We start from the raw sequence: 27,029 nt of genomic DNA on the forward strand, positions 1-27,029 counted from the left end.
CCAAATATCCTGCAGCCAAAGAATTACAATAATACTGATGAAGTGTGCAAGAGCTTTTGGAATCATTGCAGGGAAGAGAGAAATACTGCTACAATAATGAGGCTATTCTATTTCCCAAACAGCTTCTGTAGAAATATCAAAGAGAAGAAAAATATTTTAAAATGTGATACTCAGCAACAAACATGTAAATATACCATGTTATCCATTTAACTAATGTTTTGTCCTTAACTAAACATGGATTTCAAAAATCATACAAACCATTGTTATATGAGAAGCGAAAACATAAGAATACACATATCAAAACATAAGTCAAGCTTAAAAGATGACTGAATTAATGTTTTCTCCATTCTAATGGGTTATATTTATTTGTTAAAATCATGCTAACAATTTATTACAAAAGATAGAGTATGGACATGTGTATTTTTAAGTATATAACCAAAGTGCTTTTTATTGTTTGCTATACAATCATTTTTCATTCACTAATTCTCCTGATATAAATGTAACAGCACACTGAAGAACACACATGTAACATAAGATATTTATTGTCACATATGATAGAAATAAAGGTTTTAGTTTTATGTTTAATTTTGTAATTCTAAAAATAGCTTACAGCAAGACCTTCACAAGACATTTCAGTAACATTTAGTGTCTTGAAAATTTTTTAACATTTCTTTTTTTTCCTCTACTTTACTTTCAATGATTAAAAATTTATTACAGAACTTTGAACTTAGGCTACCAGAGGGGAAATTAATGATAGGTATGTGAAGATCAAACCTAGCAAGTGGGAAAATACAGCTTTATGAAAGATGCAAATAAAATAGAAGGTATATATATTGAAGTCATAAGCATAAGTTCATGAAAAGTATACTTCTCTTCCTCTTTTTATTTACAGAATATTGAAGGGTTATATATTGGTTCTCTATGTAGTATGGCATTTGACATGTTTTCCTGGATAGTCACAGGAAGCAACATTTGCTAAGTGGGTCCTCTGAACTCTTAAAACCACAATCCTTTCCAATAAATAATAACAACGATGATGTTGATGGTAATAGCTGGCATTTATATGCCAGCTAAAAGATTTTTAAAGCACTACCCTCATTTACAGCAACTCTGTAAGGTTGAGCTATTATTATACTCATCTCATAGATGAACAACAACAAAGCTAAGCAGCTTAAATATGGTCACACAACCAGTAAATATCAAATGTGAGGTTTGAACTACAGTATTCCTAACTCCAAGTTTGGCCTTTTGTTATTGTTGTCATTGTTGTTTTTAAAGGCAATGCTACTATTATCATTCGATTGTTTAGAGATTTAAGTTTGTAACGTATTTATATTATGTGGAACTATCAAAAGAGAAATAGGGAATGAAAGGTAGGGACCATAAAGATAGGGAGGAAAAGTGGAGGAAACCAGATCCATCACTCTTTTCATAAAATCTGTAGTTTGGCATGCCCACCACTGTAAAATTTCACAAATCTAACCTCCTGTGATCCTCCTTCACAAATTCATACATTTTTTTAAATAAATAAGATCCTCGGAGAAGAAAGTTTATTAGTAACAGGAATGTTTAAAAATCTATATATACATATGCATATATATGTATATATATATATATATACATATGTATATATGTATGCAGGTCTTTTGTCAAAATGCTGTTTTCCAAAACAAAGCTTTGTTTCCGCTTAGGCTTAAGTACTAAGTCAAAAAGAGAGCTAATATGGAGTACAGGAAAGAAAGCTATACTTGAGATCAGGAAAATTTGGGTGCAAATCTTACTTCTGATACTCTTTAACTGTGTGACCATGGGCTAAGTCACTTAAATCCTTTGAGTTTCAATTTCCTCTGCAAGTACCACCACCTTCATAGGGTTGTTTCTCATGTACTCAAATGAGAATATGTATGTGTGGTACTATACAAATAAGTTTTTATTATTAAATGAGAGAGTACTGGCTATTTGAAAGAATAGTATTCAGTTACCCAACATCAATATCAAAGTCCACACCATAAAAAAATTAGAAGAGAATCAGATTAGCTAATAAAGCTATGTCTAATAGAGAATTTTTTTTTACTAAAAACAATTTTAATTTCACTTAAATTTTAACCAAACAAGAGATAAAGGCAACCACAAAAAATAAAATGGATTGTTGAGATTATATGAAACTGAAAAGCTTTTGTACAAACAAATTAAATGTAACAATGATAAAAATAGAATCTGCTGACTGGGAAAAATCTTCCTCTCAAGTAAGTATCTTTGATAAGGATTGGATATTTAGATATAAAAGAAAGATGAATATATAAGAACAAATGTCATTTCACAAAGCATTAGTGGTCAAAGAATATAAACAAACTTCTTAAAGGAACTGCAAACCGCTAACAACATGATAAAAAAAATTGTTCAAAATGCCTAATAATAAGAGAAATGTAAATCAAAAAAATTCCAACAAACTCACATTGACAAAACTGGCAAACATAACAAAAGATGGGAACAGTTAACAGTGAGAGGCTATGGAAATATAGGCAAACTAATAAACTTTTGGAAAATTAGTGAGTTCTAGATTCTAGAAAGCAATTTATAATTACTTAGCAAAGAGAATGAATAAAATGTCCATACCTTTTAATCTAGAAGCCTAATCCTAGGCATATACATTAAGGATGTAAAAAATGGAAAGAATGTCCTATACAAACCAAAATATTTATGGCAGCAATTTTGTACCAAAAAAAAAAATGGATCTAAAACAGAGGTCTATTGAGGAAAGGTTAAAAATAAATACAAAAACAAAAACACAAAAACAAAAACAAAAGCAAAAAAAAACCTATGGTACACGATTGTAATGGAATATTACCAAAACTCAAGAAACAACAAATATGAAGAACACAGAGAATGGGAAAATTTGCACGAAATAAAGAAATGTGAGGGGCAACTAGGTGGCGCAGTGGATAGAGCACCAGCCGTGAAGTCAGGAGGCCCTGAGTTCAAATGTGACCTCAGACACTAACACTTACTAGCTGTGTGACCCTGGGCAAGTCACTTAAACCCCACTGCCTAGTCAAAAAAAAAAAAAAAGAAATGTGAAGCACTGGAAAGAATGTTGGATATTGAGTAGAAGATAGGGGTCAAATATGGACTTTACCATGGACTGTGAACGGGCTTTGGAAAAGTCACTTATCCTCTAAGCCACTTTCCCCAACTATATAACAAGGAGACTGAGCTAAAAAAAAGCCTTAAGTTTTTCTTCCAGCCCTAAATCTTTTATCCCTTGATCCTATAATGTAAACAATCATTCTAACACTGTAAATAGAAAGAAAAATTTTTAAGGAAACCGAATGTTGTTGAATTGTAATGATCAGTTTTGGCCTTTAATAAAAAAACGAGAAAATGAAACTTCCTCCATTCAATGGAGAAGTGAAGGGTCTATTGGAACAGAATTCTACATACGCATATTGCTATCAGGCATTGTAGGATAAGCAGATCATTTTATGGAACTGTATTTTGTTTCTTTCCACTTTGTTTTATTCACTGTTACAAGGGATGACTCTGTGGAACAAGGGAAGAAGGATATATTCAAAAATGAAGATGATGTGAAAACAAAACATTTAATTTCTTTAAAAAAAAGGAAAAAACAAATTGTCTAGCTTTGGAGTCAAAGATTTATAGAGCCAAAAGAAACACTCAGGGATATATTGTCATACTCCCTAATTTTAAAGATGAGAAAACAGAGATGAAATGAATAAATAAGAATATTTTAGGAGTTAATGTTAAATTTAAAAGTATTTGACAAGACATATAGAGATGTTTGTTACATGTACGTATACACACACACACACACACACACACACACACACACACACACACACCCACCCACCCACCCACCCACCACCACCACCACCACCACCATGGTAAAATTAATTATAGATTTTTTTTTAACTGAGTACAAAAAGTCCTAAAACAAGCACAAAGAATCAATGGGAACAAATATAAAGTGATTAAATTATTACCCCCACAACAAAGAATAAAATAAAAAAGGAGTAGATGGCTGTGTTTTAGAGAGATATCAATGTTACGCTAAGCATGTATTTAAAACAACTCTCAAGGTTTTGTTTTATGAATTTCTTAAGGAAATGGTTACATTTAATTCACTTATTCAAGATATAAGTTTGAAATGCCTACTACATGGAAAACATTTTGCTAAGTACTTTGGGAAACATAAGACATGGTATTTACCCCTGAGGGTGAAGAAGGGAGGGAAGAGATATTTATTAAATGCCTAATATGTTACAGGCTTTGTGCTAAGAGCTCTACAAATATTATCACTTTCCAAGATGTTTCAGAAAACAAAGCACATATACATTTAAAGTTAAATAACAATGTAAGGTGGTACATCATTAAGTTCCAAACATATGTTATATACCATCATCATATCATCAGAGAATAGATTACAGAATATTAAAACTAAAAGGAATCTTAAAGACATGTAATAGTAATTAGTTATAACTAAAAAATAAATTTCTTTCAAGTAAACATAAGAACAATGCTACAGTGTTCTGGTGACTATAATAAGTCACTTTCAAGAGAAGATATAAAAGTCTAAATTTGTTGATATTTATCATCACTCTCAAAAAAAATTTTTTTTAAATAACTGGAAATACAGTGGTTTGTCTTAACAAAAAGTGCCATAACTCTCTCACTTACAATGCTGAAAATGCAAGTATTATTTTGATTAGGCAAAATTAGCATATTTGTTTCATATACATTATAACTACATATCATTCCTATTTTAGATTGAGTTTATAGATCAATGATTTCAATTCTAATTTTGTTATGGACCAGAATATTTCTAATTATCTCAGGGGATGCTGATCCTTTTTGAACATCTCAAAATAATTTTCATTTAAAAAAAAATAAGCAAATGTCATATAGTAGAAAAAGTGAGAAAGAAATATGGGAGAATTCAAATAACTTTAAAATTTTTGAGAATTACTGCCCTAGATAGTAGAGATTTCAAAACATACAATATAATGGCTTTAACAAATTATTTAAATAATGACAAAGACAGATAAATCAAGCTAATTAGCAGAAAGCAGTCACAGCAATATAGCCTTACAGTTAATTTCTTCCTCTGCCTACTTGGAAGCTACCCCTTCTCAGATTACCATGAAAGAACTAAGAAAAGTATCTAGGCCTAAAGAACATTGTAAGTAAGCAAGCTTTTGGACAGTTTGTATACACATACATATTGCATCTCCCAACAGATAATCAGTACCTTTAGGACCGAGACTGGCACGGTTTTTTGTTTGTTTTTACATAAGCATCACTTAGCATAGTGCCCAGTATAGACTAGGCATTCAACAGAGGATTAATGAATTGAAAAGTGAACAGAATTCTAAAACACTCTTGTTAAACTATTCACAGCAGTATTTAAAACTGTTACAGCTATATTTTCTTTATACATCACCTTTGTTTCGAAATATATCTCCTACCAAGAGGGCCATCCTTTGTGATGGCTAGTGGATTAAGGATATATCTCCCCTGCTTCCATAAAAGATCATGGACACACCTCTAATCATTGGAAGTTATTGTTCATATGTTTAAATAATCATTTCCAAATGTCAATGCCAGACTGGAAAATGAAATGAAAAGACAAGCTTGGAGTGGCCAGGACTAGAAACCAATTTGATTGACTTACTCTATATAATTACAAGTCTCACAAGTCAAGGGGCCAACTGATATGGAAAAAGGGTATTTGTTTATCATTCACATTGAAGGCCAAACTGAGTGTAGCGTAGCTCCTACAGTAGGGAAAAAAAATTTTTTTTTTCCAATATCATATTTTCCACCTTGCTTCCCAAAAAGGGTATACATCTTAAAGCATTTCTTTAGCTCGCCAGGCCCTAAAGAAAATCCTTTATCTACATTAACAAGTGTCAAATCAATTTTACCCTTCCCTGCTTAGAAATTTTGGCAAATGTGATGTGTAAGGTCTTAACTACTCCTCTCTGTTATGACTACAACACTAGTTTGAAATTCTGTCAATTATAAGTGTATATCAAAGTCTGACCTATTATGATAAAACAAATATTTAAAAAGGGTATTAAAGGCGATCTCTTTGGAGAAAGTAGAGCTATCGTCCCTTTTTACGGTAGTTATTATAGTGCTTCTAGATTAATATGTCCTAGAAATGCTATTCAGAAGACACTGGATTAATGTAAGATTATGTTGCATAGAATGACTATTGCCTTTGTGACTTTTAAAATATCAATTAATTTCTTTAATTTGGTGTGCAAATTAAATTAAAAGGTTCTGTTGATATCATTTCTGTATGAATCTTAAGAAGCTACATGATATTGATAAGGCATTATTTCTGTTCTTGTCAAAAGAGTTTGAAGAACACTATTTGGAATTACCTGCCATGTTTAAGGATAACATAGAATACCACTGTCTCTTCTTGATTTTATGCTTCTATTTTTTATTTGTATTTGTACTGCAAAAATATTAGTCCCATTAGAAAAAGCTCATATTACAGAAATTCCTTTATATATAATATGCATATTAACAGATGCCCATATAAAACATATACATACAAAATGTATATATACCATATATTAATACAAACATACAAAAGTGTACATATATACACACAAAATCATGCTGTAACATTATTTCATAGCTATGACAATATTAATATAGGAAAAACCTCCCAAGATACATACATAAATACTATCTTCTCAAACCATCAGAAATAGACTCCATTTTACAGATGGGGGGAGAAATGTAAGTGTATGGATTAAAAAACAAACTATTAACATTTATTTTCCTAAAATTCCTATTTCAAGGAGTGCAGATAAGTACTGCTAACAATATTTAAAATGTCTTATGAAAATAAAAATACTTAAATACTATGAAGAAATCTTCCAATCTCAGAATAATAAAGCTGATGTTCAACATTTTTGTTTCACACTTTCTACCAATAAAAAATCTATTTTTACAACAATAACAATATAATAATTGACATTTATATAGCATTTCAGAGCCTGGAAAAAGTTTTAAATATATTTTTTCACGACAATAGTGTGAGGTTAGTACTATAGGTATAATAAATAATTAATAAAAGTGAAACCTGGAGAGATTAAATGACTTGTCCACAGTTAGATACTAAATGTTCGAAGCACGATTTAGCAGGTCAAAGAGCTTTTACAGATCATCAAGTCTAACCCCTTCATTTTACAGATGAGGACTGAGGCACATGGAAGTTAAAGAATTTGGCCCAAGGTCAAATGGGAGTAAATGGCAGAACTACATTTGAACCTAGATACTCTGGATCCATCATTGTTCCCACTATACCACATTACCTCTTTTTTTTTCTTGATTTTAAGTACAGCACTCTTACAAACTACGCAGTTTCATTTTCAATGAGGAAATTATATCTGCAATTACTTAGAATATGTCAATGTGCATTATTATAATTATTTTAGATGCAGCTAAACATTAATTATAAATTTGTTATCACAGAAAAAATTGTTTCTAGCAGTACAATTCCTTTTTTTTTTCCAAAAGTATATTTCCATTGTTTTACTAAGCAGGTACTATAGACATTTCATATCTCTGGGTTTTTCCAAGCCATAAATGATTTAAGAGTAAAACCCATACAGAAATTAGGAAAATATGCTTAGGAGCCAAGACAAGCAACACATGGGAAGTGCTGCAGGCAATTGGGCATAGAATTATAAACATTACATTAGTACACCCGTGAGATAGCAAGATGTAGCCACACCTGGAGAGTCACTCTCATAATCCATTCCCAAGCCAATAATGAAAACAAGACTGGAGCCAAAATGTGAAAATTCAACTGTACTACATTGGCTTTGGTCTCAGAGGTCTCTACATCAAACGAGCATAAAATAAGCTGGATTCACTTTCGTCAAATATGTTTCCACTTGAAACAAGATCATACTTTGTTAAGAAGGCCTCAGGATTTTACTAGATGCTGTAAATCTGCTATGCAGCTGTGGGTGGCACAAATTTCACAATAAACTTGACTACTGAATAAATACGGAGAGTTCAATGTAAAATAAGCTAACCCAGAACAATAAAACAATCATCAATCACCCACAGCTACTTCCTGGAGGAAATATGTACCCATATTTTCTCTATCATAACTAAATTATTATATTGCTAACTGGCTCACAAATTTCATGCTGTCCCCTCCCATCTCTATTCCTTCAATCATGCATGTAATGGATCAACACCCTTCCTTTCTTCACCTATTGAAATTCCTCTTTTACTTCAAGCCTGTTTCTGCTTGGCTCTTGAACCCACTCTCCAGAAAACTAACACAGAATGGACTCTAAGGATCCATACTTAGGAATGACGTTTCTATATATAACTCACTCTAGGCACAAATCCAGCTAAAAAGATTCAAATTCAGAGGTCCTTTCCCCTTCATGTTCCCTTCCCACTATTCTACTCCAATCTACATGCACGTTTACCCATATTCTGTCCTTCATTGACTCAGTTTTCATGACGTATTCTACCACAAAGGCACCTTGGCCTACCAAACCATAACACATAATAGATATTTAAAAAACATTTGTTGGTGTGTTAATTAGGTTTTTATATCACTAATTTCCAAAGGATAATAGGGAATGTAATGTAGAATAGAAAAAGCACTGGATTTGTGGTCAGAGGATTTAGAATCAAATCCTAGCTCTGAAATTACTACCCCTGACACCAAGGGAGAATCATGTTCTCTGCGTGGGTTTCAGTTTCTGCATGTATAAAATGAGAGGTAAGGAAAACTGAACTAGGTCAAAGGTCCCTGACAGTCCTAAATCTATGATCATATTAAAAACAAGAAGGATTATATTATAAATGGAGAAACTCTTTACTTAGTGATTTAGCTAAGTAACAGAATTACAAAGTTAGAGGACAATCATCTAGTCCAAAGAGTATTTGAAAAAGAATCCCTAAATTATTCCCAGTAAATCCGGGCTTTGCTTGAAGCTCTCTGATGAGAGGGAACACAACACCTCCCAAGGCACCCCATTCCATTTTTGAACAGCTCTAACTGTTATAAAATTTACCCTTCGAGTCAAATCTAAATCTACCTCTCTGCAATTTCTATTCATTACTCTTCGTTCGATCCTCACAGAACAAATCTATTCCTTCTTCCATATGTTGGGTCTCCAAATACTTGATGGCTCTCACAGCCATCTCCCCGTCCCATCTTCTTTCATTCAAGATAATCATCCCAAGTTCCTTCCAATGATTTCTCATATGATCTTTAGGACTCTCATCATGCTGGATATCACATTTTGTTATTTCATAAAATGGGCTGCCTACCTGAAATGAACACAATACTCCAGATGGCTCTGACCAAACTAGGCTTCATCAAGGTCACTCACCTACTTACCATCACACATCAGGACCTATTAAGTAAAGGTACTTTGCCACCTACTCTTACAGTGTCAAGATACCCAACACCTATACCTCCTTTTCTACCTCTTCTTGGGGAAACAATATTCAAATCAATACAACTACTGCTATTATCACTGCCTGGAAAATGTATAACAATCTACTGTCCTATGGTTTCACGTACAATAAATGTGAATACTCAAATAAAAACATCCTGCCTTTCTCACAAATATGATGAATCTGTCTAATAGAACATAAATTCCAAAAGGCGAGGGACAATCTTACTTTTGTATTTGTATCCTCAGTACCTAAGGACACAATGCCTGTCATACAGCAGGTACTTAAATGCATCTTACCCAAATGACTGATTGATTGTCTCTCATGTTCTTCCTTTTGGATGCTATAAGTCTCTTAATGCGGATAAAGAAAGTAATGTCTTTTTTGGTAGATATATCACACTGCTCACCCACAATGAATTTGAAGTCTGAGAAAACTCTTAGATACGTGATACAGGAATTACAGTTCAGCCACATAAAGCTCTCACCTAGCCTATTTTTCAGAAACTGATTTTCTGAACCCAAGTATAGCACTTTACATATATACCTATAAAATGTGTTAAATTTAGCCCACCCTTCTAAATATTTAGATCTTTATGAATCATGACTGTTAGCTACCATGATAGCTAACCCAAAAAACTGTACATCTGAAAATTTTAACAACTTATCTATACTATGGAACCATATTTAGAATCTCATTTATATTTTCCCTAGGAATATTAGGAAATAATCTTTCTCTGGCCTAAATCCATTCTAGAACTTTCCTGTTAGGAAAATAGATAGAAAAAAACCTGAGAAGTTTCTTAGGGAAATGGATTAAGGATGATAACCAAAATTAACTCTTGCCTAGAATGGTTCAGTCAATCAGCATTTATTAAAGGCTTACTATATTCCAGGTAATATGCTAAGCACTGTCTCTACCATTCACATACAGTGACTCATTCTTCAATACAGTGAAAGGATTAGGAAATTAATCACCCTTTGTTTATTCTATAAGTAACAGGAGTGATCCAGAAGTTAATGTGACAATTACTTTGTTACTCAATTGTTCTAATGGCATTTGGTTCAAATGGAAATGGTATTTTTAAATGTCTTTTCCTATTCAAGATTACTATAAATATTATCTTAAATCATCATGGGGCAGAGAGTCAGGATGGGTGGTGTAAGGGACTATTTTTCTATCTTAAAGTTAATTATTAGATATTAGAGTAATGACAAGTTAAATAACATTGTTTCTGGAAGACGAGTCTAAAATAGAGTACAGTATTATTACTAATCATTTTTCCTTTGATAGTGCCTTCATCTGAGACATTGAAAAAAATCATAAACAGAAGAGGACCAAAAACTAATCTTTAGGATATTTCACTAAAAACACCACTCCAAGTTGATATAGACCAGAAATTCTTAATCTGGGATATGTTTTTATATTTTATACAACATTTTTATAACTGCATTTGAATATAACTGGTTTTCTTTGTAATGCTATATATTTTATACATTTAAAAACATTATTCTGAGAAGGGGTCCAACAGATACTGCCAGAAAAAAAAATGGCCTCCAGAAAAAAAAGTATGAAGCCACCCACTTCCCACATACATACTCAAGTAAAATAATGACATTTACTCCAGTATGAATAATGATCAATAAAACCAATGAGGTATCAGGAAAAATGATATGCAACCCAGCAAAACTGCAGCCACTGGAAGGGTAGGGACAAAAGGAAAGCCTCTCCACCAACCTCTCTACTTGCCTAAAAAAAAAAGCCATCATCAGCCCCTCCTATCACAACCAGAGATGTGATGAATCCACAAGGCTCTTTGTCTAGGAACAGAAACAGGAAGAAAGAAAGGTTACCCGGAGAACAGTGGTAAAAAAAGCCCCACTTTAGGGACCTTGGAAGCCCCCCAAGAGCTATAACAATCAGTTGTAGCCAGCATAGTTCTAGGGAGCCGAAACCAGGAAAGCCAAGATCATGGGTCTATGAGGTTTCTAATACTCTGTTCTGAGAAAACAGAGAAGGTCATGAAAATCCTCTGTTAACCCCAAAGATGCAGAGGAAACTGGTGGAGGTCAGTGCAAGCATCCAGAGAATACAGAACAAAACTAAACAGGGACAACCACTCTAACAAAAAAGAAATAGTAGGGGGCAGAGCCAGGAACCAGTTTAAAAAGCTGACATGACGGGGTAGCTAGGTGGCACAGTGGAAAGAGCACTGGTTCTGGAGTCAGGAGGACCTGAGTTCAAATCCGGCCTCAGACACGTAACACGCACTAGCTGTGTGATCCTGGATAAGTCACTTAACCCCACTGCCTAGCGCAAAAAAAAAAAAAGCTGACATGACAAGTAAATTACAGAAAATACCATCCAGTATCAACAGTTACCCAATTTCAAGATACGCATAAGCAGTGAATCAAAGAAAAAAAAATAGATTTTTAAAAGAACTATACATAAAAGTGTAGAAGAAATACAGCAAAATATAAAAAAAAAACTCTGAATAGAAGAACTAGAAGGAAAATAAACAGCTTAGAAGAGAAAATCGTAAGCCAAGTACTAGACTACTTGAAAACTAGAACAGACCAAACAAATCAGTGACTCCATGGACACCAAGTAATATTAAAACAAATATTTTTTAAAAAGAAGTGAAAAAAAAAGATAAGAAAATGAATAGAATTTTAGAAAAGTTAGATATGAAAGACCTTTGGAGAAAAATTAATGGGAATAAAAAGGAGTACCTTTTTCTCAGTTACACATAGCATCTTCACAAAACCATGAATCAGGGCATAAAAACCTCACAAGTAAATTCAGAAAAGCATAAATATTAAATGCACCCTTTTGAAAACATAATACAATAAAAATTACATTTGATGAAGAGCCTTGGAAAGATAGATTAAAAAGTAATTGGAAACTACATAATCTAATCCTAAAGAATGACCAAACAAAAGAAAAATCATAAAACAAACAATTTCAGTAAAGAAAATTACGAGACAACATACTAAAATTTCTGGGATAAAGCTAAAGCATTACTCGAAGGAAAATTTAACTCTCTAAATGCTTATGTCAATGAAAAAGAGAAAGAGCAGATAGGTGAATTGGTCCTGTAATTTTAAAAAAACTAGAAACAGAACAAACTAAAAATCCCCAAATAAACACCAAAAGATATCCTGAAAAATCAAAGGAGATTGATAAAATTGAAAGTAAAAAACAAACAAACAAACAAACAAAATTGAACTAATTAATAAAACTAAAAGCTGGTTTTATGGGAAAAAATAAAATAAATAAACTATTGGTTAATTTGATTTTTTTTTAAAAAAAGAAGAAAACCAAATTATCAGTATCAAAAATGAAAAGGGTAAATGTACAACCAAGGAAGATGATGTCAAACCAATTATGAGGAACTACTTTACCCAATTATATGCCAATAAAACTGACAACCTAAGTGAAATGGATGAATAATTACAAAAATATAAACTGCCCAGAATGAGAGAAGCAATAGGATACTTAAATAACTGTCTTACAGAATTATTTGGTATAAGCCATAAATTTTTTCCCTAAGAAAAAATCCCCAGAACTAGATGGATTTACAAATGAATTCTACCAAACCATTTAAATAACAATTAATACCAATACTATATAACTATTTGAAAAAAATAAGGAAAGGAGTCCTACCATATTCCTTTTCTGACACAAATATGGTACTGATAATTAAACTAGGAAGAGCAAAAATAGAAAAAGGAAACTAACAGACCAATTTCCCAAAGGAATACTCATGCAAAATTTTTAAATGAAATATGAGCAAGGAGATTATATCAACATGTCACAGATTATACACTGACCGGGTGGGATTTACATTTGAAATGCAGGAATTGTCCAACATTAGGAAAACTATAAATATAATTGACCATATCAATAAAAATATAATTATGTCAATAGATGCAGAAAAAATTTTGATAAAATACAACACCCATTGCTATTAAAAACACTAGAGAGTACAGGAATAAATGAAGCTTTTCTTAAAATGATAAGTAGTATTTATATAAAATCAAGATCCAAAGATCCATCATTATCTATAATGGGGATAAACTAAAAGATTTCCCAGTAAAATCAGAGGTGAAGCAAGGCTATTCATTATCACCACAATTATTCAGTATTGTACTAGAAATGCTAGCTGGAGCAATAAGACAAAAAAAAAAATGAAAGAAAGAAACTAAAAGAATTGGAATAGGCAATGAAGAAACTAAACTATCAATCTTTGCAGATGATATTATGGTTTACTTAGAGAACTCTAGTGAATCAACCAAAAAATTAACTGAAACAATTAACTTTAACATTGTTGCAGGATAGAAAATAATCCCACATATATCAACAGCATTTCTATATATTACCAACAAAACCCAGCAGGAAGAGTTAAAATAACTGCAGACAATATAAAATGCTTAGGAATCTACCTGCCAAGAAAAACCCAGGGGCTACAGGAACATAATTACAAAACACTTTTCACACAAAAAAAGACAGAACTAAGTATGTGGAGAAATTTTAATTGCTCATGGGTGGATTGAAACCAATATAATAAAAATTATAATTCTATCTAAACTAATTTACTTATTCAGTGCCATTCTAATCACACTACCAAAAATTTACCTTACAGAACTACAAAAAATAATTACACAATTCATGTCAAAGAATTAAAAGGTCAAGAATATCAAAGGAATCAATGAAAAAATGTGAAGGAAGGCAGCTTAGCAATATCAGATTTCAAACTACATTACGAAATGGCAATCATTAAAACAATCTGCTTCTAAATAAGAAACAGAGGAGTGAAATCAGTGGAATACATAAGGTACCCAATAGACAGTAAAATAACCATAGTAATCTCATGTTTCATATGCCCAAAGATCTAAGCTTTGAGGGGCAAGAACTTATTATTTGACAAAAATTGCTAGTAAAACTGAAAAGCAGCGTGAAAGAAAGGAAGCATAGATTAACATCTCACACTATATAAACAGTAAGGTGAGAATTAATACATTGCTTAGACATAAAGGGGATATAAGCAAATTACGGGGGCATGGAAAATTCTGTCAGTCAGATATATGGCTAAGGGAAGAGTTTATGACCAAATAAGAAATAGATATGATCAAGAGAAGGATAATGGATAATTATGATTACATTAAATTTAAAAGGTTTTGAATAAATTAAACAAAAGAAGTCAAAATTAGAAGGAAAGCAGGAAGCGGTGGACTGGGGGGAGTGTTTGTACCAAGTTTCTCCAACTGAGGCTTCATTTCTCAAATATAGGGAAATGAATCAAATTTATAAAAATAAGAAATAATCTCTAACTGATAAATTGTTAAAGGATATGAACAGGCAGTTTTGAGATGAAGAAATCAAAGCTTTCAACAGTCATATGAAAAAATACTCCAAATCACTATCGATTAGAGAAATGCAAATCACTCTGATGTACTACATCACACCTATCAGATTGGCTAACATGACAGAAAAGGAAAATGACAAATACTAAAGGGGATGTGGAAAAATAGAGCCACTAATGCACTGTTAATAGAGCTGTGAACTGGTCCAAACATTCTGGAGAAAAAAATCGCCGAAAGTGCTATAAAACTCTGTATACTCTTTGACCCCAAAATACCACTATTAAGTCTATGTCACAAAAAGGTCAAAAAAAAAAAAAAAGGAAAAAGACCCATATGTACACAAATATTTATAGCAGCTTTTTTAATTGTGGAAAAGAATTAGAAATTGAGGGGCACATCAAGGGACTGGCTGAACAAGGTGTAGGAAATGATTATGAGGTAATATTATTATTTTAGTATAACAAATGATGAAGAGTTTCTGAAAAACCTGGAAGACTTCTATGAACTGATACAAAGTAAAGTAAACAGAACCAGAAGAACATTGTACCAACAATATTTTAACAATGATCAACAATGATGAAGAATTAGCTGCTCCGATCAATCTAATAATCCAAGACAAAAAGACTGACTCAAGATGAAAACTCCTATCCACCTGCAAAGAAGGAACTGATGCACTCTGAATGGAAATTGGAGCATAATTTTTTCACTTTATTATTCTTGCTTTTTTTTTTGGCGGGGGGGTGGGGGAATGGCTAATGTGGAAATCTGTTTTGCGTGATTTCAAATGAATAACTGACCTGATACTGCTTTTCCATCTCAATGAGTTGTGAGGGATAGGCTGGAGGAAGGGAGAAAATTTGGAACTCAAAGTTTTAAAAATTAAAGTTAAAAATATATAATTTTTTTAAAAGAGGCCTATGTAGTTCCATTTGTTTTGCTTCTATGTTGGTGTTGGTAGAGAAGGTGAAAATGCAGGCAGAAAGTGATCAGAATCAGACAGTTTTCAAAATATCTTCAAACATTAACTTAGCTATTGGTACTCTTTAAGTATGAGCTCCTTGGCCACTAACAAACAGGTAGACATATAGGAGGAAGTAAATTGTATTTATCTTTACATTCCTATAAATGAAACCAAAAGCCAAAAATTACGTTACAGTTAAGGAAAAGAATGGCTCACTGGTTGGCTGTTTGGAGATAGAAACAGAAATTAGTAGAGCTAGTTTTGTTTTATGCCCTGAGGTAACAAGAAACATAATTTAATTTGATATTTCCATTTCTTATAATATGTACATGGGAAGAATTTGTAAAAAAGAACACCATGAAAATAACTGTGGCTCAAGGAATCAAAATCTACTGTTGAGAGTGAGAAGCTAAAGAAATTCTATTTACAATCTGATAAAATCTTTCTAGTCAAATCAAAATATACTTTTGGTTCCTTGAATACAAAGATGGATATGGAAGAGAAGAGTGAATAATATGTTGGAATGTACTGCTCAAAAGCAAGATTAGAGAGAGACCAAAAGCTCTTCACAACCTGGGCCCAATCTTTCCAACCTTATCACATATGCCTCTCTCCTGTTGACTCTCATGGCCCCCTTGATGTTCTCCACACAAAATTCTACCACTCTTCTCTAAGCATTTCTGGTGGCAGACCTGAAATGCACTCTCTCTCTCTTTTTCTTTCCACCTCCTAGAGTCACTAGTTCACTTCAAGACTCTAGCACCACTTGCTGCATGAGGCAATTCCTGGTTCTTTCACCTCCTACTCCCTTCTCCTCACCTCAAGGTTACTGAATATTTGTATCGTATGTGTGCATACCTTCACCCTTGATAGAATGTTAGTTGTTTAGGGGCAGGGGATGTTTACCTTCTGTTCTATACTCCCCAGTCCCTAGAATGCAGCAGGTACTTCATAAAGGATTGTTGGAAAGGGAGCTCAAACTCCAGGGATTGGGCTCCCCTTTACAGGAATTCACTAGAGCTGATATTCTCCACTGCACATCTTTTGAAAATTCAAGAGTTAACGTCATGCCAGGAAAAGGCTCTGAAATAGGAATTTTGTAGAAGATACAGAGCTACCTGGCAGAAATTATTATCCTATTTTTCAGTGTATTTGAGTTTCTGAAAATAACCTACCTTGAATTTTCTTCAAAACGCCGTGCTCTTAATTGGAAAGACACATACAAAGAAGATGCTATAGCCATTAATTGTTGTTTTTCTGTCTTGGTTAATTTATGACCTGGAAGTAAAAAATAAAAGAAGGAAAAATAATTTAAATATTTATGTAAACATGTAATTGTCATATAAAAGTATTATTTAAATAAGCATCTGCTACATTGTGCTAGGTAATTTAAAGAGCTCAATAAGATATGTTTCCTGTCCATAAAATTTTATAATTAGTGTAAAGATAACACACATGAAACAATTATTAAATAATATTACATTAAAATATCATGATTGTTATAATACAGTGAAAAATTTAAGAAGTCCCTGATATATTCCTGAGAGTTGTTTCATCCTGTTCTCTTCTTTTAAAGTGTGCACACCTCACCATGTCCACAACTCTCTAAAGAAATCATCCTTACTTTCTACTACACCAAGGAAGTTAAGACTATATCACAAAAACACACTAAATTCAAATCTTCCTTATACTAAAACTTTATCAATTAGCTCCTTCCCACTTGTTTCAGGTAATGCTCATCCTTTTCATGTTAACCACTCTCTAACTACACTTCACATGATATGCTATACTATCCCAACTACTCCAGTGCCTTAACCAAACAGGGCCTAAGTATCTATCTATACCTACTTCTCTTGCATTTTTAATGATGATGATGATCTTGATGATGATAATGTTTGATGACAGCAATATTTATACAGCACAATGAGTTTTGGGAAACACTTTAAAGGATTATCTCATTTGATACTCCCAACCGCTCTAAGAGATAGGTTCTACTGTTACTGCCATTTTATAGGTGAAGAAATTGAGGCAGACAGATATTAAGGGATTTGCCTAATGTTACACTACTAAGTGTCTGAAGCTGGATTTAAACTCATGTTTTCCTGGCTTCAGGTGCAGTGCTCTACCCATCTTGCTTTTACTCTCTACCATCCCCTATTAAAAAAAAAAATCCTTCCTCTTATCTTCTTGGAGAACGATCCCATTTCAAATCTCAACTTTCACCAGCTAATGGCTAAAAAAAAGAAAAAAAATACAATTATCGCCTCTATTTCATCACCATCCATTCCTTTGCCAATTCTTTGCAATTTGGCTTCACTCTCCATCAAACTAATGAAACTTTTTTCAAAGAATAGTAATGACCAACAAGCTGTCAAATATAATGGTCTATTCCCTGGTGATATCCCTGTTATTTTTGAGCTTTCTCATCCTATTTCTTGATGTTCTCTTTTCCCTTGGCTTAATGACATTTGATTCTCCTCTTCTTGTCCTAATTCCTAAATACAGACATTTCCCCAAAGGTCTTTCCTACGGTCTCAACTCTTCTCTTTATGTAATTGCTTGGTTGGTGATCACATTAACCCCAAGGATTGATTGAATTATATGTATATAGTTGCTTTACAGATATAAATGAATATCACATATGTATATACATGAACATATTTTGATCTCAAATTAGATATCCAATTGGTATCTCAAACTCAAACATGTCTAAAGCAAAACTCATCATCTTTACCCTGTTAAGATGCTCCTATTTCAAACTTTATTATTACTTTCAAGTTCTCTTTCTCAGACTGGTAGATCAGTAGATGAGGTCTTCTTACTTAGCAATCTCTGTCACCAACCTATTTCCATTAGGTTTTTTTTTATTATTTTGGTTATATCAGAATTGTTGTGTAAACATCAAAACTTCATTCTTTGTATGATCTTAAAGCTAAAATTACAAACGAAATACTTCAGTTATTGAACAGAAACTGATGAAAGTTTTTTGTAAGCTAAAAATAAACCAGAACAATGAAACTTAGGTTGATTTATAACCAGAAATGTCAACATTTTAAAATTTTAAATAATAATCTTTCAATTGTTATTTCCTATAAGACTGTATCATTTATATTTCTGAAGTTGATAAAGCTTAAAACTGGACTAAGACTTTTGGGACACACTATATATGTCCCCTTCTCTCCAAAAACATTCACCACTCAGATACAAATATTTATCAACTTTTGCCCAAACAACTGCAAAAGACTTTTTTTTAAAAATATAATCATATATTGACAGATTCTTAGAATTTTTTTAACACTACCATAGTTTTCCCCAGTATCCATTTTCTTTTCCATCCTAGGAAGCCATCCCACCTAACACATATTTTTAAAGGAAAAAAGAAGAACAAGAGGTAAAAATCAAAATAAGTGAATAATAAATCAAAAAAAGGTTGTAAAAATATGTGCAATTTACAACACTTGTGAATCTCCCACCTCTGTAAAAGGTGGAATGTCTTTTCATATGTGTTTGTTCTAGTCAAGAAGTAGGTTGCAAGAATAAAAAAACAAAAAAAGAATCTATACACCCAAGTAGTGGTACCTATTAAACTGTCTGTCTAAACAGAGTTGGTAACTGCAAAACAGCTCTTATCTACTGCTATCCATGCCCTGTTATGACACTACGTACTGTGGCTTACAGAGTTCTATGCTACAATATCGTCTCAGTTAAATCCCTTTAAAAAAAAACATCAAAGTTCTTATCTTTTTTGTGAGGCAGAATATATTTAGTTATTATGAGGAATATAATTTCAATAGTATGAATTACCTTAGTCAAAATACGAATGATTAATAAACTTAGGAGGATAAATATTTTCATTTGATTCAATTTAATTCCACAAAATGTTAATATTCACAAAGGGTGTAAAGCAGAAGTTGGCATCCCAAATGAATCTCTAATTCCTGGAATCTGTGGTAGAGCTACTTTTGAGAAGGTAGATCTTTTAAATGTTCCTCACCTTTTCCTCCAAACTTATCTCTATCCAGAAAAATAAGAGTATGATTTTATCACACAATTTCTGAAATGTTACAGATAACTAGTGTAGCATATTGATTAAAAATTTACATTCTGCCCAAAATAATAACGTATAACTTATAATGTCACTATTATCCCTCTGAATCAGATAAAACATACCAACTTATTCATTCATAACATTTTATGGAAATAAGTGTGCACGTTTGTTACATTTCAGAAGTTTCATATGAAATTGTCCTAAAGGTAAATTAAGAATACTTATGAAAATGCACTGTGTGGAAGGATGTTTTTTTTTTTAACAAGATGCTAAGAGATAATTTATGTCATTTTTCATGGTTCTAAATAGCCTATAAATCAACACAGTAACAAAAGTTAGAGTAGATGTGAATACCCTGCTTATAACTGCTTTGTTTTGTTTGTTTAGCCAAAAATCCTTCTGAGTTCAATGTTTATAAAATAATTAAAATACAGAGATTGCTTTTTTGTTTTTTAATGGAGAGCAAGTAGAAGTTATGTCATAACAAACATAAAGGAAGCCATTCATTCCATCCAAGAAGGTTATTCATTTAAATTTATTTATCAGATAGTCTGTACCTTGTTTGATTTTGTAAGGGCTTCCATTTGGGCAGAGCCAAGATGGCAGAGTAAAGGCAGGGACTCACCTGAACTCTCCCCCAAACCTCTCAAAACACCTTTAAATAATGACTCTAAACAGATTCTAGAGCAGCAGAACCCACAAAAAGACGAAATGAAATAATTTTCCAGCCCAAGACAACTTAAAAGATCAGGAAGAAAGATCTGTTGTAGCAGGGTGAGAGAGGAGGACAGTGCACTGCAGGCCGCACCAGCACATCCCAGGCCCCAGCAAACCAGGAGCAGGGTTTGGGAGCCACCGAATTAGCAGCAGCACCAGCTCCTTCCGGAGCTCTTAGCCCACAGATGGGAAGGGAGCTGAAAAACTGGTCAGAAGGAGATTACAGGGGTCTCCTTGCTATCACTGAGGCAGGACTCCAGTGTTTTGGCCATACTCAGATCCAGGTCACAGATCTGGATGGCAGTCCCAGGGCAAGGAGGAGGACCAGCACACCCGAGTTTGCAGTCACAGTGCAGTGGGAACCATCATCACAGTTCCAGGGCAGAAAAGAGTGCTCGTGGTCACTCACAGACCAGAGCACAGGATACAGTAAACAGACAGAGCTAGGATAGCAGTAAACGCTTCTCCTTAAATCATACCACCTTGGAAAAACTGAAAACTTACAGGTCTGTAGAAGTATCTCTGAAAACAGCTGCACAAAATCTCCAAAGCTTGGGGACAGTGTGCCCTCCACCCTGGAAGCAGAGCCTTACTTTAAGAAAGAATCAAAAGTCAAGTACTTGACTGGGAATATGAGCAAGCAACAGAGAAAAATTCTGGCCATAGAATGTTGCTATGGTGACAACAAAGAACACACTCAGAAGAAGACAACAAAGTCAAATATCTCTAAAGCTTCCAAGAAAAATATGAATTGGTCTCAGCCCATGGAAGAGCTCAAAAAGGATTCTGAAAACCAAGTAAGAGAGGCAGACAAAAAACTGGGAAGAGAAATGAGAGTGCTAAAAGAAAATCATGAAAAACAAGTCAACGGCTTGATAAAGGAGACACAAAAAAGTACTGAAGAAAATAACATCTTAAAAAACAGAGCAGGTCCAATGGTAAAAGGTACAGTGAGAGAAGAATGCCTTAAAAAGCAGAACTGGAGGCAGCTAGAGGACACAGTAGACAGAGCACCAAACCTGGATTCAGGAAGACCTGAGTTCAAATATGACTTCAGACACTTGACACTTACTAGCTGCATGACCCTGGGCAAGTCACTTCACCCCACTGCCTTGCAAAAATAAAAATAAAAATTCCAAATGGAAAAAGAGGCACAAAAATTCACTGAAGATAAAAACTCCTTAAATAGTAGAATTGGCCAAAAGTTTAAGGTCACTGAAAAAAATAATTCCTTAAAAATCAGAATTGAGGAGCAGCTAGGTGATGCAGTGGATAGAGCTCCAGCCTTGGAGTCAGAAGGACCTGAGTTCAAATCCGGCCTCAGACACCTGACACTTACTAGCTGTGTGACCCTGGGCAAGTCACTTAACCCCATTGCCTACCCTCCCCCCCAAAAAAAGTTAGAATTGAAATTGGAACACTAATACATTGTTGGTGGAGTTGTGAACTGATTCAACCATTCTGTAGAACACTTTGGAACTATGCCCAAAGGGTTATAAAACCATGTATATCCTTTGAAATACCACTATCAGGCCTGTATCTCAAAAGAAATTTAAAAAAAGGGACCCATATGTACAAAAATATTTATAGCAGCTCTTTCTGTGGTAGAAAAGAATTGGTAATTGAGGGGATGCCCATAAATTGGGGAACTGCTGAACAAGTTGTGGTATGTGATTGTGATGGAATATGATTGTGCTATGGAAAATGATGAGCAAGATGCTTTCAGAAAAGCCTGGAGAGACTTTCATGAGCTAATGCAAAGTGAAATGTATTGTGTACAAAGTAACAGCAATGCTGTGAGATGATCAGCTGTGAATGGCTATTTTCAGCAATGCAGTGATCCAAAGCAACTCTGATAGACTTATGGTGAAAGAGGTTATCCATTCCTAGAGAAGGAACTGGTGGTGTCTGAATGCAGATTGAGGTATACATTTTTTGCCTTCTTTGTTTTTCTTGTTTTTTTTTTGAGGGGGTCTGTGTTTTCTTTTACTATGTGACTATTATGGAGAAGTTCTGCATGACTATAATTATATAGCTTGTATCCAATTGATTGCCTTCACAATGGGGGGCGAGGGGAAGGAGAGGGAGAGGAAAGGAGAAAATTTGGAGTTCATGGTTTTGAAGACAAATGTTGAAGAATGTTTTTGCACGTAACTGGGGAAAAACTGAATATTAAATAAATGTTTTATAAAAAGAAAAAATATGTAAAGGCATCCATCTTTTAACTCTCTGTATACTAATGCTTATATAGTGATAAATAACTGTAGATTCTTACATATTAAAAATATATTTTCAACAAGTCAAAAGTCAAATATCTTTTTTCTACCTTAGCCCTTAAGCTTTTTTCTAGGAATACTCTATCCAAACAGAATTGTATAATTATGTTTATCAATTCAAAGAGCTATACCTCAATATAGAGCTGACACTGAATCTAAACATTTAAAGTTTCATAGCCTTTTGTGAAATTTGTGTTGCTATCTGTGTTATTTGTGCTATTTATGTTGCTGGGAAAAGTTCAAAATTAAATTAAGTAGGTTACTTATTATAGTACCAAGATCTAGGACATATTTAAAATATAAACAATAGAATGATGAAGACTCTGCAAATCTTTATATACAAAAACAGTTGAAGAAACTAGATGTGTATTGCTTAGAAAAGAGACAGCTAAGGAGAGAGCTAACAATTGCCTTCAAATATTTAACATTCTGTCACTTGGAAGAGGCAACAGATCCCCTTTTATTCATTTACTATTTCAGAACGTAAAAACTAGGACCATTTTAAAAATCAAAACAAGTTAGACAGAATGGAGGAAAGCTCAGCTTAGCAGAAGAAAGACTTGTCTAATAATTAGAGATGTCTAACAATAGGATGAGTTGCTTTAAAACATAGGTAGTTGTAGTTGCCCATCACATAAACTATTCCAAAAAGATAGAATTACTTTTTCTTAGAAATGTTGAAGAAAAGACTTTTATACTATTTAAGAAGGAATGAAATGTTCTTTAGATCCTTTCAAATTCTTGCTTCTTCAGTTCTGTACTAATAACTTAATATTCAAATTCCAAGGCTATATGCAGCTTAGAATTCTAGAAACACAAAGTTCCTGCCATACTATGCTCATGCTTCCACATCAATTCATCCTGTTGAATTAAATAATGGTTTTGAGAAAGAGCTTAAAGTAGGCATCCACAGAGCCAAAATTAGCTGAAATTAAGTAAATTTACAGATTTTTTAGAATTTTTACTGTATCATACACTGTACCAGCGCAGTTGTTAAAAAGCATCTTCCATTTTAAATCATAAATTCATGTCTTATATAAGCCTACCCTGATTAGTTAGAAAAAGATTAGCTTCTTTTTATTCTTTCTATTCTTGACATGGAATTCCTATTACTTCTTTTACTTTATCTCTAAACTAATCATGTACTGAACTACTTCTAAAACATATGTCTGCCCAGCATAACACAACATTCATGTACATGTTCAGCATCTCTTTTGTGTTATTTATATATACTTTTCTGTATATTCAGTGTGCTGATCCTGGTTTCTCCAAGATTATGCCTTCTAGATGTAAATATCTACCCTTAAATCTCTCCCCTGATATTGGCCCAGTCCAATATCAACGACCGCATACTGGACATTACAAAATGGATGTCCCTTATGTATCCCAAACTCAACATTTTCTAAATCCACTGGTATTCCAAACTTTCGAGGCATCGTTAAGTACACTAGCATCCTCCTAGTCAACCAGCTTAATAACTTTAGTGTCCCTTTCACTCACTCCATATATCTAATCAGCTCTTCTATATCCACAACATTTCCCAAATACACTCACTTTTCTCCACTCACATGGTCATCTCCCTAACTTAAGTCCCTGTCGCCTCTAGATTATCACCCGTGAGCTTCTAGCTAGTCTCCCTGCCTCAAATCTCTCTGTTCCAATCCATCTTCCACGCAGCCTCCAAAGTGATCTTCCTGAACTATAGAACTGATGCTGTTAACCCAGTCCCTCTCTATTCAATAAAGGCTAGTGGCTCAATATAACCTCAAGGATTAAATGACATGCCTTTGTTTAACATTTAAAGGTATTCATAACACGTTCTTTTCTTACTTTTCCTCTCTTCTTACTTATTATTTTCGTCCACATACTCTCCAGTCTAGCCATACTGGCCTACGTGCTGCTACTTGCATATGGTACTTTATCACCCATTTTCATGCCTGTTCACTGGCTGTCCTTTATGCATGTAATGCTTGCTCACTGGCTGTCCTTTATGCATGTAATGCTTGCCCTACTGATTTCTGCATTTTAGAATCCTTAGCTTCATTTAAGAGTCAATTCAAATACCAATTTCAGTTGGAGGTCTTCCCCTTTCCCTCCAACTACTAGTGCCTTCCAATCCAAGATCCCATCTACTCTAACCTTTTTGAAAGTACCTATTTCCCTACAAAGTGCTATACGTAAGGAAGAAGGAGGAGGCTGATGTCACTGGATCACAGTGAAGGAAATAAAATGTAAGAAGACTGGTGAGATAGGAAGAGGTTAGGTTATAAAGGGTTGTAAAAGGTAAACAGAGGATTTTACGTGATCCCGGAAGTAATAGGGAGCCACTCAACAGCAACGAGATTGTGAAATCTACAAACTCTAATATTGTACATATGAGTCAACTCTGATTTCACAAGTCATCTTACTATCTGAACATAAAAATTATCTCTTAATGGTCCTCAGCAAGAATGATAACAACAACAAAAAAGAGAATAGGGTAAATATATTACAAAGTAAGAGAAAAAAATTAACATCTGCCAGCATTCAATTACAAATTGTTGTTGTTTTTAAATCATTCTGACTCTACATGACCCCATGGACCTTGAGCTCAGATCTTCCTGACTCCAAGCCCAGTGTGCCATCCATGGTACCACCTAGCTGCCCATCATTTAATTACAAATACTTACAAATTACAAATTACAAATACAAAAAGTTAAAGTTAAAACTTTAACTTTTTTTGGTATTCATTCCAATTTTACTCTGAGAGGCTTTCAATATTTTCTTCATTTTGGGGTCTTGAAAAGTTTTTTTTTTTCCCTTGCCTTAGTGTTTTCCCTCCTTTTAAAGAACACTTTCATATAGGCTTAGAAAATTCCTAGAGCCATTCCAGTTATTGTAAAAAAAAAAAAAAAGTCCACATTTTAAAAACTGACAAATTCTAGGACTGTAATGTGCTGGCATAAGCTGGTATTATTCTCAGAGGAGGGCTTTAGAGTCCCCCTCTTGCATCCCCACTACCCCCATTCCCTCCAAGTTCATTCTAACAAGGAAGGTCTTACACCTTGAGGGGGACAGTGAGTTGGGGACACAATACAGCCACAGTCATCAAATAAAACTAGGAAGGTAGCAATGCAAGGATCTAAGACATCTCCAAAAGTCTCATGATGGAAGATGCTATTCACATCCAGAGAAAGAATTATGGAGTTTGAATGCAGATCGAAGCATACTATTTGCTCTTTTTTTTTCTTCTCTTTATTCCTCTTTCTTGTGGTTCCTCCTATTGGTTCTAATTCTTCCTTACAACATGACTAATGTGAAAATATGTTTAATAGGAATGTATATGTACAGCCTATATCAGATTGCACACCATCTTAGGGAAGAAGGGGGGAGGGAGGGGGAGAAAAATTTAAAATTCAAAAGCTTATGGAAGTGATTGTTGAAAACTAAAAATAAACTAATAAAAAACTAGGAAGGTAAAAGAAAACAGCAAGCATTCATAACTATCTATACAAATGACAAGAGAGACAGAAAGAGCTAGCAAACAGAACAGGAAAAACCACTCCAAAGTTCTCAGACAAATCAAAAGACAATAAAACCTTGTCCAGGGAGAAAATCTAGAGCTGTCTGACAGCACCAACAGAACCAAAGCCAGAGTGAAAATCTGAAGGTTTGTAACTTCAATCAGTACCAGACAGAGGCTATCCATTCTTGGGTCAATGAAACAGAAAAGACAAAACCCCCTCAAACAATACATCCTAACTAGATAAGGTCCTGAAACCAGATGCAAAGTTAAACCAAAACCAAATCAGAGAATAACAGGAAGGATCATTCTTCAAACCAGGTAAAACAGTACAAGTTCTAAGACAGTTCATATCAAGCAGTTTTTCTCAAAGCAAGGGAAATTAAACACTCACTTAAGACATTTACCTTTCAGAAATATGCATTGGACAAGCCATGCTTCATATCTGTTTTTTTTATTCGAAAAGTCCCTGTAGGAGTACAATCCTCATCAAGACTTTACTAAAAAATATTAAAAGGTCTCTTTGCCTGGGGTAGAGCCCAGGACATCACTGAGGAAGGACTCAAAGTTAGAAACAGAAAGTAGCTTTCAACCCTAGTACACCAAAATTGTTGAAAAACTGACATCATTCTGTATCTTTATGGTTTAGCCAAAGGAAGGAATACACCATAGACATTCAAGCAGATAT

The 27,029-nt window shown here is 33.7% G+C and overlaps 1 protein-coding gene across 5 annotated transcripts in view; it reads right to left on the bottom strand.

Moving 5' to 3' along the window:
- The window catches only part of PCCA (propionyl-CoA carboxylase subunit alpha), a 473,473-nt gene that overhangs the window by 181,511 nt on the left and 264,933 nt on the right, over nt 1-27,029 (bottom strand). For all 5 annotated transcript variants that reach the window (XM_027854094.1, XM_027854095.1, XM_027854098.1 and 2 more), the window contains one exon: nt 16,974-17,076. In XM_027854094.1, coding sequence (XP_027709895.1) covers nt 16,974-17,076 — 103 coding nt within the window. The remainder of the gene's footprint in view (nt 1-16,973; nt 17,077-27,029) is intronic.

Source organism: Vombatus ursinus, unplaced genomic scaffold (genome assembly GCF_900497805.2).
Source record: "Vombatus ursinus unplaced genomic scaffold, bare-nosed wombat genome assembly UNPS02010304.1, whole genome shotgun sequence".
Taxonomy (NCBI): domain Eukaryota; kingdom Metazoa; phylum Chordata; class Mammalia; order Diprotodontia; family Vombatidae; genus Vombatus; species Vombatus ursinus.